Source organism: Coturnix japonica, chromosome 1, assembly GCF_001577835.2.
Source record: "Coturnix japonica isolate 7356 chromosome 1, Coturnix japonica 2.1, whole genome shotgun sequence".
NCBI classification, from domain to species: domain Eukaryota; kingdom Metazoa; phylum Chordata; class Aves; order Galliformes; family Phasianidae; genus Coturnix; species Coturnix japonica.
The window spans coordinates 75,758,585-75,778,899 of record NC_029516.1 but is presented as its reverse complement, the minus strand read 5'-3'; the positions used below and the strand labels follow the sequence as shown (position 1 = coordinate 75,778,899).

Here is a 20,315-nt window from a genome sequence, read left to right as displayed (position 1 = left end):
CAGCAAAGTCAAATGTATGCTGCCTTCACCCACAAGATTTACTATTACGTGCCACTTTTAAGAGCAAAAGTGGGTGTGAAAGTCTTTGTACAACTCAGTTTACCTCTTTCTCTCACGGGACAGGTAAGCTAGCGCTTGCCTTAAAATATCTTTGAAAATGTATGAATTTTAGTTATGTGACAAAATATAGTATTTTTCTCTTATCTGTTGTCTAGCTGGCCAAATCCTATTTTTTGTTGTTGTTATTACATGATAAGTTATGTTTAAAATGTCTGTCCAGCAAACTGAGAGTTCATTGTGGTTAAACTATTGAAGTATTCAAAGAATATTCTACTTTTTGTCCATTGGAGTTGAAAAGAAATTGTCTATGGGTGATTCTTCTGTCTTGTGAGTAGAAGGGTGCTTGTTTTTTGCTTTTTTTTTTTTTGCCTTTTTTTGCATGGCAAGATCCAAATCAGACATTTTTAGAATTGATTACCTGATTGTGCTAAGCAATGCAAAGATTCTTAAGACTTGGAATTGCTTCTTTATCGACAGCAATGAGTGCAGGTTAAGAAAGTTTATTTGGTTTTACAAAATAGTGTTGTGTATCCAGTGCACTCAGCCCCTCCAGTCCTCCTCAGTGACATCCAGTGAACTGGAATAGATCTTTTGTTTTATCACGTTTGTTAGCTGGGCAGCTGTAGAAGTGAAGGGAGAAGAAATAATGAATCTGAGATTATCAGCTACACTAGAATCTATACAGTATCCGCACAAATGAATGAGACATAACAAATGCTTTTGAACTGTAGAACAGGAATAAGTATATAAGCTTTTTCAGGAAGCATGATCTGGGTGTACTGACCGAAGTACACAATCATCTGATTGGTACAAACTGATCGTGGCAATCCATACACAAATGTAGAAAAGGAGGAAGAGAGAGATCTGGTTAATAAGTAATTCCTCATCATAATGCAGATCTGAACAAGCAATACAGTTTCCCAACAGCAAAGACTGTATCTCAGCTTAAACACTGTCCAGCACAAGTGTTTTGTTCCTTCCTCTCACCAAGAAGAATATGAAGAATAAGAAGAGTTCTGCTCCACAAGAAGCAGAAACACGTGCTTCCAGGTGTCCAGATAACACTGCATTCAAACAACAGAAGCTACCGGCATGGAAGCCCCAGCTTACCATTGCATCTGTGCTCTCCACTTTCTTTCTCACTGGAGCATTTTGCCTTTCTGTGGGAGTCTCCCTCATAGTAGCTGCAAACAGCGTCAGAGAAATCCAGGTCTGTTTGAAGGGGGGTGTTTGGTATTATGATAAGAAAGAAATGGTCTGTATTTGGGGGAAGGGGGGGGGTAGGGAGGGGGAGAGCATTGAATTTGTGTGCTTGGATAGAGATGATAGCATTGGCTTTATGTCTTGCATGCATCCAGCAGCCAATATTCCTGTGAAAGTTCTCAGAAAGATGGTCACTGATGAGAGCCAAGCTCTGAGTGGGTAACTGAGAAATATCTGAAATATGGGCGGTAATTCTCATCACTGGGTGTTAATATCTAGGTGTCATTATTTCTTCCTTCTGGGTGTTTGGCACTAGGAGATAAATATTTGCTTGGGCAAAATATTAAAGTGCAGGGAGCCCTGATGGAAGCAGAATTGGTTAAACCTGCTGCTGTTAATGGACTCCTGGTTGGAGCCAACTCTCAGGCACTACACCCAGACTGTTCATGAGTGGTGAACCATAATTCATGTGGACTTTCATCAGGCGTTACTTGGTCAGCCAGACCAAGCTGCAGAGGTGCTTGTCTCTCAGCACTCCTTTGCCAAGGAGCAAATTTGGAGGATCTGCAACAATTGTCAAAAAACTCTTAAGCAGCTTTTAAATAGGGATTTATGAATGTTCAGTTGAGGCCAAGTCCTGATTCTCTATACCTCTGTTGATTTTAACAGTTTTGTTGGCAATCCAGAGTCACTTAGAACTGCTCTGAGAGGTCTTGTAGCTAAAACACTGATCTTCTCCTGCGTTCATGTCCTCTAATGCAATGTCTCTGCTTGTTCACTTCTCTGACAGATTGATTATTCAGATAAATGTTCAGATTGTTCAAAGCTTCGTGAAAATTCCTCTAATTGGAACATTGAATGCCTCTGTTCTGTTAATTTCACACTAGCAGAAGATATGCTGGTAAGTGGATATGAGAAAACAGCCAAGTTGCTCAGTACTTCCTGATAGTTTTGTCCATACATGATAAAATATGCTAAATTTGTTCTGTAGAACACCTGTCTGAATTTTCTTTTTACTTTTTAAGGATGTGAAATACTCAGAATGTTACTGTTTTGCATTTGCTGTTGGTTTGGGGCTTGTGTTTAAAAGTAATCCAGATCAGGCTGTCTCTTGCCCTTGGATGGGAGATATCCAAAGAGAAAGTGGGGATGAAGGGAGTGGTGTTTGCCTTCAGAGGTGATTTCTCTGAGTCAGTAGAGAACTCTAGCCCTTGGCCTGGAGTTGTTACTGTACTGCTTAACTCTTAAATGAGAAAGAAATATGAAACTTTGACCACTTGTCATAAGTAAACCATTGCAATCCTTTTTACGGGGATTACACTGTTGGTCTCCAGGGTCCTTGAAACAATTCAAGTCTAGCAGTGGCATTCTGCAGTTTCATTTGGGAGAAGTATCCTTCATTTCCTGTCTTGGACTGCTGGTTGTGTTGCCAAGGCTGCTATAACGCCTCATGTTCTTCAGAAGGGATCTTAACGCTTTGTACTGCGTAGATGAGCCCTTCAGATTATAGTGTGATTAAATTGTAAAGTTGCTTTGTGGTACTTCAGTATTAAAGGTGTTGTTAACGTGCTTTGAGTAACCCTTAAGATATAGTTACGTCTGAGATCAGAAGTTTATTTAACTGGATAATGACTTTTGAAGAGATTACTAAACCTCTTTGTTGCTCATATTTGCCTGCTTAACGTTCTCCATTTAATTACAGGACTGAGCTTTCCAAAGGACTTGGATAATTGAGGAGAGGCAGTCTTATTTTTCACAAAATCTGCAGGAATTAAAACTGATGGCTCTTTTTTGAAGTTGTTTCGGCATCTTCCTTTTGCAGCAAATGGGCGTCTGACTCCGTTCAATAATTCATACTCATTGCAGTTTCAGGACTAGTCATTACTGTCTTGAGTAAAATATTAATGATGCCTTTTCATTTTAGGTTTGATGTTGTGTTTTAAAGTATGTTTAATTTTGTGCCAAATACAAAAGCTTTCAACTAAAAGGGTACAGAATAGAAGTAATTAGTTAGAATGTAGTTACCAAGACACGAGTATGAATTATTCTCTCTTTCACACTCTTTTTTAGTAGTTAATAGGACTTTTTGTCTACTTGAACTCACCTTATTGAAGAGATGCATTCTTGAATTCCAGGGTGATGTCTTTATGTACTATGGTCTGCAAAACTTCTATCAAAATCACCGTCGTTACGTGCTATCAAGAAGTGATGAACAGTTGTTGGGCCGAAATGTAAAAGTAAGTTTTTATTCTTCGTATTATGAGAACAGTACTTTTTACCAGGTCTGTCTTTGACTATATGGAGATCTAACTAAGCATAACTGTAAATGTTTTAAGATGCCTCTGGGGGAATGATAGGAAGGTACAGATTTTTGGTGTTCAGTCTCCACTTTTATGATCGTTAAAAGCGAATAACAGAGGAAAGGTGAGTAGATAAACAGGGGGTCAGTCCAGTGTTGTAGTTTCCAAACCTGGTCTGTGTAGGGATAGTGATTAAACATGTTATCTCTTACAAATAAACTTAGAGAAAACATTTCCTTCTAGTCTTCCTTCTAGTTGTCTTAACCAAAAACCTTTTAATCTGTGGTTTTACTATAGGATTAGGGAATCAAGTTGTGCAGTCTTTCATTATGACACCTGGCTTTGGAGGTGGACAAGAAGCTGGAAAAGGTACATAGTGAAATAGGTCATCATGTAGCATTCTGCAAAATGCAATTTAGAAGTTTGTATAGGAGGCTAGATGGCATCTCTTGCGGTGGTGCGTGCACAAGGGAATTGGAGACTGAAATCATGTTAACAGAGGTTTTTTTTACTTATAAATAGAGAACGTGGGTTTTTTTGTGTTTTTTGTTTGTTTGTTTTTTGTGTTGTTTTTTTTTTTGCTTAGAAGTAGCATTTCCATGTACTATCCTGTCAGCAGATATGATGATTGTACCATAATAATCCGTTGTTTTTATTGAATACTTCTTATAACTCTCAAGACGTTCTCCATGTAACAGTTTCTCCAGGTGTCTGGTCAGCTTGTTTGCATTCAGGTGCAACAGCTTTTGGCTTTTGTACCAATCAATACACAGCATAACTGAGCCATTTGGAAATGTTTTTGTGCTATAACCGGAAGGCTTGCAGTTTCTCATGAGCTGGGGTAGAAAAGAGGCAATACGCTGGAGGTGGGTTTTTGGTTTTCCTGCTGTGTTTTCATACATTAAGATTTCCCCGTGCTGAAGGAATGTTGCTAACTCCATCTGCTGTTCTACATCACTGAAGCACTGCAGGTCAAGATTATGAAGAATGAAAAATAAGATATTGTAAGGTAAAGTCAGGACCACACTGGAACACATTAAGTTGAAGCTATATTACAACAGCAGATCCCCAAATGGCTTTTTGTGGTCTGAGGTTAGCAAGGCAGCAGTAAAATTTGGAGATTATATTAAGTTTGCTTAGTGTGATATGGAAGCTGTTCCTCCACTATAGACTCGTTCATCTGGATGTTACTTGAATGTGAGCAGAAGGTACCGGAGACCTAATTATTCAGTGTCCTTTCAGAAGGAGTGGGAGGAAACCACCAAAGGAAAATCCCCACAGTTTTTTTTGTCTGATTGTTCTGCAGGTTCAGAAGACCTACTGTGCACCCTTTGCCACTTACCAGAATGGAACACCAATGGCTCCTTGTGGTGCTATTGCCAACAGCATGTTCAATGGTAAGTACCTTCTACATCTGTTTTACTAATTTCCACTTTAAACCATGATGTTGTCCCAATCCAGATGAGTATTGCAAAATGTTGTCTTTCTCCCACAAGAAGTTTTGTGTGACATTGGTACTGTGGTGAATAAGGGCTCTGCTTCCTTCACTCTTCAGTGTGATTCTATAGCAGGCCTGAGGAACTGTGTCTTGATGAAACAGGGAACAATGCTATACACAATAGAAACAACATACTTCCCTGCTAAAAAACTGGGAGAACACACATTCTACCTTCCTGCAACAGTATGCTTTGAAGGAAGCAGTGTGCTCTTGACATCGGTTCAGACCTTTAGATCTGTATGTTTGCATTCTGTTCTTTGAATGCTGGAAGCATCCATGGTCTTATGTGAATTGGTTTGATCTTGTATACAGTTTCCCGGAGGATGTAATTTGCTGTTAATACATATAGACTGAAATCTAGAAGAGAGGTCCTAGCCACAGAGACTAGATTTCAGATTGGATTTCTTTGGAAAGAAGGAAGACAAAAACACTTCCATGCACTTCTTCCACTGATTCATCCCTTTTAATGTGTTCCCCCCATCTGTTTTTGGCAATGCAGCAGCTACCTGCAAGTAGCTGAACTGCCCACACCAGTGGACTTGTGAAGGGCAGATGTAGTAAATTCCAGATCCGTTTGATTTTCACCTGTGTGCACACCTGCTCCTGCTCCTCTGGAAATCTGATCTACTAGGCTGGGCTCAGACCTAGGCCTGCAGAGTTAACTCTCTGTAGTCCGCGTGGATCAGAGGTCCTGGCTTCTGGGACAGAATTCTGCAGAGAGTTAGGGATAATATGACATTAAAATGCTAAAGGGTAAATCTTCCAGCACCTGCCTTTATATCAGTCCTTAGTGCACAGCATGGTGCAAGTTGCTGGTGGTGTGGAGGAAGCATGTGATGTCTGAATTACCACTCTGATTGCTCAGTTCTATTCCTCTGCTGTGACAGAGGCTTATTTCCTGCCATAAGAACAGTTTTTAACTCAAACTAGCAGATAAGGGAAAAGCTGAGTGAACTGCAAGCCCTGCTAATAAACTAATAACAAACAGCTGGAGATGTAGTGAGAACAGGACGTTGGAACTAAATGATCTCTAAGGTCACTTCCAACTGAAAAGTCATTCTATGATTATTATTTTTTCTATTCATTTGAAAGGTGTTTCATTGTATTGGTTTTGTTAGTCATGCTGGCCATCGGATTGTCTGTCTTTAACTCATATGTGTTGCTTCTTGTATTCCCTGCAGATACTATTGATCTTTCTTACAATGTGAACTCGTCTGTTATTCAAGTGCCGCTGCTGAAGACTGGGAACAGTTGGTGGACAGATAAAAATGTGAAATTTCGCAATCCAGAGTCGCACAATCTCTCTGCTGCGTTTGCAGGTAAGAATGGCTCTGCTGGCATTCCTTATTTCTCAGTGGCCGTCACCTTCCCTCTCTCCCTCCCTATGTGCAGAGCTTTCCTGTTCTGAAAAGGGAATTGCCTCTGTGAGAAACAGCTGGTGGTAGAAGCAGCGTTAAAGGGTGAATGAGAGCAACAGCCAGATGTAGCCAAATTGTTCCTTTCTTTTCCCATTGACCATCAGAACTGGGAGAAAGCGGCTTTGTAAGAAACAGTTAATCTGTTTCTCTGTTAATCAGAGAAGGCAAGGATGCAGTCTCAATATTTTCTACTGAAAGTATCTAAGGAAAAGTGCACATCATGTTTCCCTTCTTCCTACCTTTGCAGATCTGTAGGTTAATTGTGAGCCAAGAAAGACCTATGTCTTGAGTAGCTATTTCCAACAATTGTTCGCTAGGTCTATTTCCTTGTTTAGATTAAACGATATTACAGGCTGCCCAGGGGGCTGTGGATTCTCCTCTGGAGATATTCAAGACCTGCCTGGACACCTACCTGTGCAGACTTACGTAGGGGGCCCTGCTTTGCAGGGGGTTGGACTCAGTGATCTCTGGAGGTCCCTTCTAGCTCATGTGATTCTGTGATATTGAAGTAGGACTAAAAGCACCATGTTCTGGATCAGGACATTGTTGTGCTGGATACAATAGGCACGATGCATCTCCCTGCTTCAGATGTTATCTAAGTAGTTTTCATGTGGCAGATTCTAAATATGTATGAAGGATCCTTATAATAAGAGAGCGGGCTGCTTGCTGAAGAGATGAAAACCCAGCGTATACAATATGTTCATTTCTGCAAGGCACTTGTTTCTTTTCCTGTATTTAAAGCTTCTAATACAGGCCAACCCCTGGGGGCTGTTAAATTGTTTATTCATGTTTGAGGTGAGTTGAGATCCAGGGATGCAAAGCGTTACCAGCGTATATAATTCTGTGGTACTGGACAGTCTTGCCTGTCTAACTTCTCTCATATTCTCTGTTGGTTGTGAGCAGGCAAAGAAGTTAGTAATTGGCCCCTGTTGTTCCTGACAATATGTCTTTCCTGTTTTCTTTTGTTTATCACTAGGAACAGCAAGACCTCCGTACTGGCATAAACCAGTGTATTTGTTAGATGAGGAAGATGAGAAGAATAATGGATACATAAATGATGACTTCATTATCTGGATGCGAGTATCAGCCTTTGCTACGTTTAGAAACCTTTATCGTCGTATCAGCCGGAAAGGGCAGTTTACTGATGGCCTCCCAGCAGGGAATTATACTTTCCATATTTCCTACAGTATCCTTTCATATTATCCGAGGCAATCCTTAACTACTAGATGGTTGCAATGTGATAGCAGTGGATGGGATTTGTATAGTAAAATGGCAAAGAAAACAAGCAAAACATTCAAAGCTAAATCATTGTGACCTGACTGTAAGGGTGATGACTGTTAGGGTGGAGTTTCTCTAGCCCAAGCAGATGGAATTAAGGCTTGTTAGACATGGCAGCACCCAGCTTTGGGTTTGATTTCTGCAGGGCAGTAGTAGGTTTTGCAGAAAGGATAAATCTGGAAGGTGGAAATTTGGGGAGGTGGCTAAGATATTCAATCTTGGCCTAGTCAGCTTTGCAGTTACCATGGCTGGGGCACAGAAGTGCCAGAGGTAACCCTGCCAGTGAGAGCTGTGCAGCATCCCTGTATCAGCAGAGCCCTCTGGTGGATTTCAGCCGTGGGCTGGTAGGAATTTTTGTGCTCGTGAAAAAGCACTCACCCACAGAAGTGTGAACTTTGCTGATTAAAGGCCTCGTTTTGTTAAGAGGAATTACATTGTGGTGACTATAAGTTTCTCCTCAGTTGGAACTAATGCAGTTCTCTCTGTGCCTTGGGAAGGATTTTGAGCCCTATGTTTTCTCCTGATGGAGGTAATGTGAACTTTGTTAGCGAATCCTTAACATCCTTCCGTCAGACTTCCCTGTTTCCATGTTCAAGGGGAAGAAGTACATGATCCTTTCAACCATGGTGTGGAGTGGAGGAAGTAACCCGTTCCTGGGAATTGCCTATTTGGTTTGTGGTGCAGCAGCAACCCTGACAGGTTTTATCATAACTGCCATCCACTTAAAGCTCAGAAAGAAGAAAACATACTTTCAGAGACACTGATGTTCCCTGGATTGCTCAGCGAAGGCAAATGTGTGCTGTGAATGAAGAACAGCCAGCACGGATCTTTCATTCTTTCCCCTGAGCTCTGGATTTGCTTTAGTAGCAGGTTTGGTGAATGTAAGCAAATTGAGGGACACTGCTCGTCCATCATCCAAACCCAAACTTAAGCAAGGCTGCATTATTACTAATGCATATATGATCCTAAATTTGTTTCCTAGGAAACCTGTATTGAGGGGAGCGACAAACAACGGATAGTGTAGTGGCTTGGAATTGCAATGGCAGCAAAACTAGGTGGTATTACTGTTCATCCAGAAGTCAAGGTCTGTACTCATTTCTTACTTAGCCCTTCATTGCTACAGTATTTCTATTGACTAAAATGCAGCTTTGGATGGGTAGAAAGTGAGATCTTGGTCCAACAAAGAGCTTGAGCTGATAGAACCTAATGCTAAAGCCCTCTTGTTGGTCGTGTGTGGGCTGACTGGCTTGGCACGGGTTGTACAAAGCTTTTTGAACTATCCTGGAAAAGCACACCATTTATTTGTGTATTAGTGTAGGATAATCATCATAGTTCAATACTTAGAATGCGGATCATGTTTCAGAAACACGGAGTGTGTTTAAATCCTGTGTTGTGTTGGTTTTATATGAGTACCAGGAATTGCCTGCAGAGCCAGATAGAGGATGTGAAAAAGTCAACTTATATTTTAAAAAATTATGGTTTAATGGCTCCTTCAGTGCTAACCGTGTCAGTAAAACCATCTAACTAATGCAACCTGCCTACTGCAGCCTTCTGTGCAAGACGCTGACTCTCAGTGACATGGAATGTCTGCTGCACACTCAGGTCCCTATTTCTATGGTGCAGAAACTCAATGTCATAGGGAAGCTGTGTGATATTATCAAGTCTGGTTTGCTGTTAAAGATGCCCAGGTCTGCCTTTAAAAATTTATTGTGCACTTTGGACATGGAACTGTGGCAGGCAGCCTCTGTGGAATCAGAATGCAATGTTTCTTTCAATGTCTGCCTCTTAATTGTGTCGTGGGCAGCAGAAAACATGCTGCTCAGGTTCACAGCCTGGCCTGTCATTACAAGCTTGTTCCACTGATGTCTTATGCTGATCTTCTGGGTTAACACACATCGTCTTCTGCTCATCCCGGTCAGGGCCAGTCCCTTCCATCAGAAAGCTGTGAAAACAGGGTTCCAGGATTTCAAACAACCACATCTAATCCTGCCAGGGGCTTGGGAGAGCCCTATCCCTGACTGGACTGGACAAGACAGGGCACGAAGCAGTGCATTTAGCAATGCTTAAGCTCATTATTCTCAATCACTTTTAACAATGAGACATGCTCCTGATCCTTCTCAGTGCTTTTGAAAATGTAATCCCATGCAGCCCGCTGGAAGGGCCCCGCTGGTGTTGCTGACAAAGCTGAATCAGGACTTGCAGCTCCAAACAGACCACAGGACTCTTCTTTTTTTCCTTCCTAATGCTTTCCCCCCCATTCTCTGTGTGCATGTGTGTGTGTTTTCTTATTCTTTTTTTTTTTTCCCCCCTTTCGTTGTTTCTTTTTGTTGTTGTTTTAATCCTGTGAGAAACTGACTTTCAGGAAATGATGTGTCATCTGGGTGCTTAGGCCACAGCACGGTTGCCATTAGTTCTGTTTCTTCATGGATTATCTAGTAAAAATGTTACTGAACGGAATGAGGAATGCATTCCAGTGATTTGGTGTCTGCAATAAAGAAGAAGGTATGTGGAAAGTGCAGTCTTGCAAGCAGTGTTAGCGATATGTCTGTTATCTCCCAGAGGTTGCTGCAAGAACCTGGCTCTTCTCTTGAAACACATGATGTTTTCCAAGTCCTCTGCAGGGAAAGCTGTCTTCAAACCAGTCTTCCTGTAACTGTTATTACCCAAGTCTTTGTTTTTAGGAACAAAAGCTCTTTTTCACCTTGCCACAACTTTAAATACGTCTTCCATCCTTATTGAAGGCCGCTGCTGTTATATGAACAGCTCTGCAGAGCGTCTTGTCATGTTGGATAGCGCTGCCTGGCCCACAGTGATGGTGGTGGCAGCTTTGATGAAGTGCTTGCAGGAGATATGTTTGCATGGGATCTGCTTTGCTCATAACGATAGAAAATAAAGTTTTAGCACCCTCCTTACGCTGCCTTTTGTGCAGCGCAACAAGTAAGCGGATCTTTTTCAGTTAGATGGTAGCACTTGTAATCTTACTGATTCAGTACATAAACATCCTGGTTTAAGGCTGCTGAATGAACCTAAGAGCTGTACCTGGTATGTGTAAATGAGCAGCAGCACCGTGAGTGCTCCATTGCTAAAGCCATTCAAGACTGCAATGTTCAGGCCTAGCAAAATCATTAAACTGTTTGAAGCCTTTTCCTACAGATGCCAGCACTTCAGAATACAGCGTGACACACAAGGTATGTAGATTTCTGCTTTCAAAGGAAAAGTCTTTGGGACTGGATTTCATGAAAGGTACCTGTATCCATAGAGGGAGGCGTTAAACAGAAGCAGCAATTACAGGATATTTCAGGAGTGCTTCAGATACAGAACGTTTCCAAGGCTTTCTAAGGGTTTACCATTTCACACCTATACATCCAGTGTCTGTTTGCCGTGGTTGGTTTTTCTCTGTTACACAAAGAGATTTGCTTCTTCCATCTGAAAATAAGGTAACCAAACTGGTGTCAGGGTAAAGTCAGGGAGAGAAGTTCAGGAAAGGGAGGGCTTGGAAAATCAGATAATATGCAGAGAGGACTGCATTTCAATTTGGATTTAAGATCTAAAATAGGAGAAAGCAGCTGCTTCGCTGATCAGGTGGTGCTGTATTCCTTGAGTTGAGAGCAGTATGGTGGGAGAAAGCTGATTTGAGAGAGAAGCTGAGCTGCTTCTGTGTGCTCTGTGTGCTGCTCCTCCACCCCAGGCTATGGGAAACCAGGCAAAGGAAGAGTCGGGGCTCATTTGGCTTCTGCTTAAATTTCATGAGTGTGAGAAAGTTGTGTTCCTTTGTCTTTTTCCCTAATGAGATTCCTGAGGAAGTAGCATCCAACCCTGCCCATAGCCCCGCTGGTCACAAGTTAGTTTGCCTTTGGGGGGTTACTGAGCTGCTGCCGCTGAGGTACGATGGGGCAGCTGCTACTTGGCAGCACAGAGAAACATCACAACAGCTCAGGACAATAATAAGAACATCTGCAGCTCATAACAGCCCTCCCTGGTGGGTGTGCCAAGGCATCCGGCACAGCAGCAGGGGACGGCCAGGATTTAGGGCTGGCGGTGCTTCATCCTGGTGGGTGGCGGGTGATGGGAGGAGGTGGCAGTCCTGCGTGGTCTGGCTTCTGCTGGCTGCTACTGGGCCGTAGGAGGAGGGGGAGGGCTGTTCAGAAGGCATTTGAGAGCCCCGAGGGGCATTATGCTGAACGCAGGGTGTGCTGCTGGGATGGCTGAGCAGCTTAGCATGCATCAGAGCCTGCTGGTGGCCTAAGTGGGATATAGAGATAAATCACAGAGTGGGAGAGAAGGTGAGGGTGCAGAACATGAGAAGACACGAGCCTGTTGGGCACATTTTGGGCTTTGTCAGGATGATTTTGATTGCAAATGGAATGTCCCACATGGCATAAGTAAATAGGCTGCATTTTGTTTGCCTCGAAACTTACCTGTCCTGTCAGGAATTCTCATATCCACCAAAACAGGTAATAGCAAATGTGACGGAGAAATTATGCATTAATGTGTCAGGTGTAATTTTAAGTGTTCTTAGTGTTCTGAGAGACTGTGCTTTGGGTATGACTTTTTGATTACTGAGTCACATTAATAGAGTAATAGTTAATAGAGTAATAGTTAATAGAGTAATAGTTATTGCAGAGAATATTCTTGGGACTATTTAATGCTAACTCACACACTTATATACGTACCTTATAAAAAGTCAGATTTGGAAATAAGGGCAAATGTTTAAGGTATGAAGATGGCTGTAGTTAATAGCGGCCTTTGAAGTGGATGCGGTGGGAACTGATTTTTGCAGGCAGCTTCACTCATACTGGGTATCACGCGGCTGCTGCTTTCATTATGGCGTGAGCTTCAAATCTGCTACAGATGCGAAAGTCATTAGAAGTTTGGAATAGCAAATAATGGTTTCAAGTCCCTCGATGCTGACAAATTTAGTATCTGCCACTGTTCTGTGCAGGAGCGCTGCCAGGGAAGGTGTAGATTTATGGAAGGGGTTTGGTTTGATCATCAGTGATTTTCCTCGCTTTATGCAGACAGGCAGCTCTTGGCGTACGTGGTTTCACCTTCCTCTACCGGGTTGAAATCCTCTACCGGCACGAATGCGATATTGAAACATTGCTGTCAGAACTGAAATTGAGTTGTTATGTTATTTTGTCTCCCCTTGACGCTCAAGTATTGGGTTTTGGTCCCACTTAATCTTCTTCCCTGCTGCCAAAATAGCGCTGTGTTGTGGTTTGCTCCCATGACCAAAGTGGGGTGTTGGGTTGGAACAGGAATGGAAATTCTCAGAGTCTGTGGAGCTGAAGGAAGATCTGAAGCCCCACCAACTTGTTGGAAGTTACAAGCGAGGTTCCCTGGGAGCGCACTGAGTGTTTGGCCCCTGCCAGTTTGGGCAGATCCTGAGATCTCATTATTCCAGTGGCGCACTCTGTGTTGCCCCACAAAACTGATATTGAAGCCATCTTATGTGAACCTACAGAACCGGGATCTGTGTTATGTCAGCATCTGGCTGTTGCTGGGGGAGAAGAATGTCCTCCTCATTTATGTCACTCATTAAGAGCCTTAGGAATTTTATAGATGGACCGTATGTGTAAGAGGATGGTTTTGCTTTCTGCGTGCACCTTCCTGTTTGACTGGAAGGCCGCCGCCTTAGAGGAGGAATCTCTGAAATACTTCTGTCCTATAATTTACCTGCCAGGATGGAACAGTGTATGAGATACGGTGTTCGCTGTGCCAGATATGACTTCAGACAGGATGCTGTGTAACGATGTGAGGGCCGTAATGTGAGGTCCACTTTCTGAAGGAAGACAACTTTCAAGGATGGTAGCAGAAAGCTCCAAACTGCACTGTGTTCTGGATACTGGGAAGGTATTATATACATTAACTAGAATTTGGACCAGGCATGAAACTGAGGCTGGGATACCTTTTGCAGTAGACAGATGATTGGGTGTTACTGATCAGTGCGAGTTTTTCCTTCCAGTTGCTCTGCGCTGTTGGGCAGGAGGTGCTGGGGTAAGTTACCTTGTGATATGGGCAGCTTAGGGATTTTCTCTGGGATATTTTTTCTTCCCCTGTTATGAGTTTCATTCTAAAATTATCCTCATAAAATCTGAAGAGAAAAGCAGATGCTTGTTTGATGGATCTTCTCTCTGTGTCTGAACAAGCTTCTTTTTATTCTGCAATTGCATCCCTAACTGAATTCCACATACATTCTATCATACCTGTGTCACACGTGCAAATGAGTCTGTGTTTTTGTATGTGTTATATGCTCTTATCTCTGAAATAGAGTACAAACTAGCAGCGAGATGGAGGTGAAAGTAAAGGCTGTTAAGCACAAACATACTGAGCGTAATAGGTATGTACAATTTATTTAAAATACTTTTGACCATACATTAAAAAACCTCACTATTTATACAGTCTAATTTCTAGCAACATATACAGATACTGAGCAACTACGCTACATGCTGAGGTAAGAACATACTCAAGCCAAAGAAGGCTGAAATACACTTTATATCCATATAGCTTCACGTGTAAAAATGAGACCCATTAATTGTACCTCTGCTTGCATTGTGCATTGGGGAACATCACTCTTAGGTCTGTCACACAATTTACATTTGAGAGTCGATGTTTAACAGCGTACACTTTAAACCCAACTATGAGAAATTCCAACTTAGCCCGAGCAGGTACAATGTAAATGTTGAAAGCAGTGAGGAAAGCAGCAGAGCAGGCTGTTTTCTGTCACAAAAAGGGCCTAACTCCATTCTTAACTATGACAGATGCTGCTGCTCAGATAATATAACAGCATCGTGGCTGCTTGAACATAACCCACTCTCTTACACTGCCTCAGCCTACTGTTACGGTCATTGTTACACTGTATCTGGCCTAATATAAAAATCAAATGCAGGTTTCCAACACTGTTAACTAATTTTACCGAATTACTTACATAAATCCATGTGATCCACACAGATATTTTTGTTTCAAAGCCTGAAACCTCAAAAGTTTCTTCAAGTGAATTGGGAATTGGGACACCTTGGTCACACCTCGGTGCAACCAACCAACCTTCCACCCCTTTCAAATAAAGCGCTGTAATGTCAAAGTTCTGACTGCTGCTTTGGGCAAGAGCGCATACCTGCCTGTTTAAGGAGAGCACAGAGGACTGTGAACTAGCTTTATCACACAGATAAAGTTGCAATTACATCAAGAATACAATTTATATGCAGGAAATTCTGCAGCTAGGCTTTGTATGCCACCCTCTGTTGCCTACTCAGATTTAGACCTAGGCTCTGAGTTCTATAAGACATTACCATTCTCATGATCAGAACAATGTAGAATTGAGTTTTAAGGCATCAGAGTTATATGCAGACACTCTGCAGAAAGACTTAAGTCCTCAGTCAGGGTGCTGTTGGTAGCTGTTCTCTTGTACATGACTTTGGCTTTGATGGGGATGGGAGCCACCTCGTGTCAGGCCCATGGGCAACACCAAAGCTGACTTAAATGAAGTTAGGGAAGCAAACAGTAACCATGACAGTCCATAAAACTGGGCTAACGTGTAGCTCGGGATTTTCACATTTATAAATTAACTCAGCATCCTCCCACCAGTGCTGTTACAATAAAAATAAAGCTATTTAAGAATCCTTATCTACTACTTAAAGAGAAAAAGCTGTGCTTTGTTTCTAACAAGATTTAAAGAAAGTAAGTGGCAAATAGGACACATCCAAATGGTTCTTGTTCTGGGATTACTGAGCTAAAACTAGGCTGGCCAGCCTCAAGCAGAAGACTGGAACATTCAGAAGATAACAATTCAATTAATTAAATGCTTCTCAAATGGACGTTCTTTGGGACAGCAATTGTTCTCAGTAAAAAGCACAAAAGATTCCCAAATCTTTAATAAGGACAATCATAAGCAAAGCCCTCGGCCCAAGGGATTTCCAATTGTGCTACAAGTACCATCCGTGCTAAATGCATGTATGTATTAACACAAAACTACGCACCGTTACAATATTTGTGTGCTTCTTCAAGCACTCGCACAAGTATGTACATATCTTTCTTTCAATGTGCTCACCTCTTAACCTACAACAATAGATACTGCTGTGGGAGAGGGAACATCTCACAACTCGCTTCAGTCACCTTGAATGCCTGCATGCTTCTTGCAGAAGTTTAATTCAAGGCAGACACCAGTCAGAGCAGCCTTCTAGTAGCAGGGAATAAAGTGAAAGCATTGGCAATGTAATCTGCTTGTAAGACTTCAGACTGTACCTGCCGTATCCCCCCCCGATCAGGGCACAAAGGCTGACTGGCTTAAGGCATGAGGCAGAACAGAAAGTGGGTTGTACAGACAGCAGATCCTAGTTTCAGAAGCCTGACCAAAATGATTGATAGGAAACTTCTAAGGAACATGTAGCTCATGATTCCCCATCCTGTGAACAAAAGCCAAAATGAACATAATTTACAATCACAACCATTTTTAAGCTGTGAAGTTAATGGAATTTCCAGAGTTCAACACTGTTCGTGCATTTTATAGGGTACAATGAAATTCAGAAGCTGTAGCACCTACGTATCATAGAACAATAGAATTATCTGAGTTGGAAGGGATCCTTATCAGTGATCTGGTCCAACTCCCTGCAATGAACAGGAACAGCTACAGCTCCATCAGGTTGCTCAGAGCCCCTCTAACCCGACCTTAAATGTCTCCAGGGATGGGGCATCCACCACCTCTCTGGGCAACTCATGCCTGTGCCTATAGATTTTAGAACATCAGAAGTTTTGATTGTGGGCTATTATTTTTCCTTAGAAATAGTACCATTAGCAAAAAAAAACCAAAAAAAAAAACAACAAAAAAAAAACGTCTTTCATACTTTCAACAGTTGTTTCTCCAAATTCACCATTCACATCTATGAATTATTGAAGCTAATCTTGAAGAGATCTTCTCTCACGTCTGACTGATAATTGTACAGTAGTGAAAAAAACACACACCAACAGAGCTCACGGTTATAAATGCAGCTGAAGAAAAGGCAGAATGACTGGTTTCCCAGATTTCCAATAATACATCTTTTGGCTCAACACTGTATTATTACTTAAGACTAACAGTATCAAAACAGTGTGATTAAAAAATGAAATCTGTCAGCTTTATGAAACCGGCTTTTAAAAACAAGCCACGTTTGCCATCGTCCTACCTTACATATGAGCTAACTTGGTTCATCTTTACTGCTGATGGAATGGGCCGTGCTCTGTGGTACCTGGTACACCAACTCGTCAGCAGTGCCCGGCCCCAGCTGTCCCTTTGGTGTGTCATACAGTGCCTGTGCTGAGGATGCGCTGTCTGTCCTGGACAAGAGCTTATTGTAAGTTCCCACCAGTGAAGGAGCTTGATTCCCTGCTGCTTTGAAGGTGGAAATAGAAGGAACACTGAGAGGTGTGTTGGGATGACTGGACATGTCCATGACTATTGGAGTCGCGTATTCTGGTCCAGTTATAGGCAGTGGTTCAGCATAGGCATGATAAACTTCTTGTACAGGCGAATTGTAAGGGTCCAAATCAGCATAACTTGCTTCTTTTCCTTCCTCTGGTTTGAAGGTTGATCTCTGATGAAGCGTGCCGACAATCCCGCCTACCAGAGGCTGAGCATACTCTGCATTGCAAACCCCAACAGAACAAAATTAAAATGCACTTAATGGATATTTTTCTTACAGCAGCAACACATTAAACACATCCTGTCAACAGCATCATGGAAAATATTATCCTGGATCAAAGTATTGGCTGGTTTCTGTCTGTTGTATCGAGGTGTTTGTGAGGGGGGGAAAAAAGTAACCTTGGCCCAATAGAGCTATCCTACAGCACCCTGATAGCTCAGGTTTATCATTCTTCCCTTGTGAGCTACTGCTTCTTGTGTTGTAGATCTGTTTAGAACTAAGTGTTTTGAAACATGCTTCCCTGAAAGCTTAAATGTAAATGGAATCATCCTGTCTGGTACATGTGTAAACATGGCTAAAGAAGCAGTGCGCTCTTTATGGCATTTAAAACAAGCAGCTTCCAGTTATTGCTCTAACCTGGGGAAGTGTCCACCCCCAGCACAACAGCAGTCAATGAATGCGTACTTGCATGGGACTCACTGAGAGAACAGATCAGAAAAGGGCAGCGTTTTAAGAAATGTGCTTATCAGCACATTTCGTTTCTATTCATTTCCCCTTCACCTCCCCCAAGCAAACATGAAATAATGAAATGCAGTCACATTTCTGCCATTTTTTGTCATTTTGTATATAGCACATAGGCCAGGAAAACAACAACAAAGTACCTGCAGATTCTGTTTGCAGCATTGTCGGGACTTCTCTTGGTCTGAGGTGACCGATTTCACTGCTGCTGTAGCGTACAGGAGTTTCTTCATGTTCTGCTGCTTTGGTAGGGAGAAACTGCTTCATTCCTTTCCACCACCCTTCACATAGTTAAAAACAAGTAAATAAAAATGACAAGCAAGGATACTGATTCACTGTTAAGCTATTTACATGTTTTACGCCACATCTTAACTGTCTGCCCCCACTGTGGTCATTAGGTGCTGCTGCAGTGCTGGGGCAGTGCAATGACTTCCCCCCATGTGTCCCTTAATCACAGTGCTGCTCTTACCCAGCACATGAGCAAGCTTACAGAATGCAAGAGAAAAAATGCTGTAAAGTCATGTAGGAGGCCAATTTATAAATCAAATATTTACACAACATTATAACCCAGGAGTACATGAATGAATGGGCTGTTAGAATGTCTCATTCATTTTGGTTCAGAGAAGCACATTGGTGAATATTTGCAAAAAACTCAGAGACTGTTTTTAACTTCAGAGGGCCTGTAAGGAGTGACTGTGGTCATGGAAGTTCTCTTGGGAGAGAGGTTTGCCTTTGTTATACTCATTCCTCTCCCTGAGTAGCCAAAGCCCTTTTGGTTATGCTGTCCATGAATGCAATTTATTTAAGCTGTAAGAAACCATCTTGTAGGCAAAGAAGCCCAAGAACAAGCAGACTTAAAACCACAGAACAGTGTTTAACTAAGTATGAGGTAGCCTGTGGGGAGAGCATAAGCAGAGGTCCCACAGAGAACTGCAGCAACATCTTTGTACTACTGCATTCTGCCCAATGTCAGCATTCCTTTTATAACAGCCCCATGAACATTTAAACCAGCAAGGAAAAAAAAATTAGTGTATCCATCATAAGCATTTAAATACAGGAGATTTTGACACTTAACGTTCTAAAGCAATTATGCTGTGACCTGTCAGAAAACAGACACATAATAGAGATAAATGAGGTCATTTAACAGGTTTCTTTTCTAATGAATAAGGCTGTATGTGAAACTGTCAGAGAACAAAGACATGGATGTGGCTGTTTTGTAGCATAAGGTCAGAAAAATGAAGCACAGTCAGTCATGCCGACAGTGAAAGCTTCGTGCTGCACCAGCTCTTTATGCTGCAGCACCGGAGTTTGTGGGACTTCTTCAAAGAGCTGCTCTGTGGAATTGCCTGACCTGAAGTTAATGGGGCACAAGATGGGGAAGACAGAAAACATAACAGGGAATACAAGGGGGATACTCAGGATCTGAGTAATCCCACATTGTTAATAGGACAATGGAGAAAGAGAAACTTGACAGGCTTCATACACCAAGATGAAATGGTTTGTTTTTTTCCAGCACAAAACAAGTACCAGAAATGAAAGACTATGACATGCACCAAAAGTTTCCTCGTAAATGACTTTTCCCCTCCTCATGCAATTAAGAAGCTCTAAACATGTTTCATTTAAAAAAAGAAGACTGATGCTGTAAGTTGGAACTGGAGATATTTTCCATTTCTTCAGAAAACACAGAGAACAAAAAAGCCAAGTCTCATCAGCAGGCAAAAACATGACTACAGTTTGAAAACATGACACTAAGATTGCCAAGTAAATGATTTCATAAGCTCAACTGTTACCTGCGCGATCCCAGTAAGGTAGATCATATGTGCCCTCAGTTTTTTTCTTGCTGTGAGAAAAGGACAGAGTATTTTAGCCGGCCTGCCTACCAGAAGTATGTATATATATATCCATGCTCAGCAACCCATCACCTTGGCTGTAGCTGCTTCTCAAGCTCACAGCCCAAGCCCCAGCAACCCGGCCTGCTGCTACTGGAGAAATCAGCTTTCAGTAAAAGCTCTTGAAAGGAAACTATTAGCAACAAGCACTTCCGTTGTGCGTTGCTCTTCAAATGAACATTTTCTCATAAAGAGAAAATCATACTGAAAAACAGCCCTTCCAGAAGTGCGGATCATGTAGTTCCCACAGCAACGCATGCAGAGTGCTTCATTCCCACACACCACACCAACATTCTACTCAGGTACTTTCATTAATCCGTTCATTTACCGGTTTCTCCAATGCCACGCACAAACTAAGATAAGAATCAGAGTAGTGAAGACCATCACCAGCACTGGAACCAGAACTGCTGCCAACGCCACATCTGAAAGCCATTAAATTAAGTGGTGTCAGACAGAAGAGCTTCTCATAAATCAGTTCTTATTTTGAAAATTACTTGGGTAAAGCATGCAGTTTTCAGGTACAGCATCTATCACAC

General features: G+C 42.0%; 2 protein-coding genes across 3 annotated transcripts in view; one reads left to right on the top strand and one right to left on the bottom strand.

Annotated features, from left to right (window-relative positions):
* The first annotated feature begins 236 nt into the window (after positions 1 to 236).
* LOC107320698 (cell cycle control protein 50C-like) lies at positions 237 to 14,917 on the top strand. The gene is made up of 7 exons (XM_015876846.2): positions 237 to 1,270; positions 2,054 to 2,164; positions 3,399 to 3,500; positions 4,870 to 4,960; positions 6,243 to 6,380; positions 7,456 to 7,665; positions 8,331 to 14,917. Exons 1-7 carry the CDS (start codon positions 1,058 to 1,060, stop codon positions 8,519 to 8,521), a joined length of 1,056 nt encoding a protein of 351 aa, XP_015732332.1. The 5' UTR covers positions 237 to 1,057; the 3' UTR covers positions 8,522 to 14,917.
* The window catches only part of DCBLD2 (discoidin, CUB and LCCL domain containing 2), a 48,734-nt gene continuing 42,501 nt past the window's right edge, over positions 14,083 to 20,315 (bottom strand). For both annotated transcript variants that reach the window (XM_015876825.1, XM_015876806.2), the window contains exons 12-15: positions 20,108 to 20,201; positions 19,681 to 19,730; positions 18,034 to 18,171; positions 14,083 to 17,370 (exon numbers count right to left, since the gene is read on the bottom strand). In XM_015876825.1, coding sequence (XP_015732311.1) covers positions 16,928 to 17,370; positions 18,034 to 18,171; positions 19,681 to 19,730; positions 20,108 to 20,201 — 725 coding nt within the window. In that variant the 3' untranslated portion in view covers positions 14,083 to 16,927. The remainder of the gene's footprint in view (positions 17,371 to 18,033; positions 18,172 to 19,680; positions 19,731 to 20,107; positions 20,202 to 20,315) is intronic.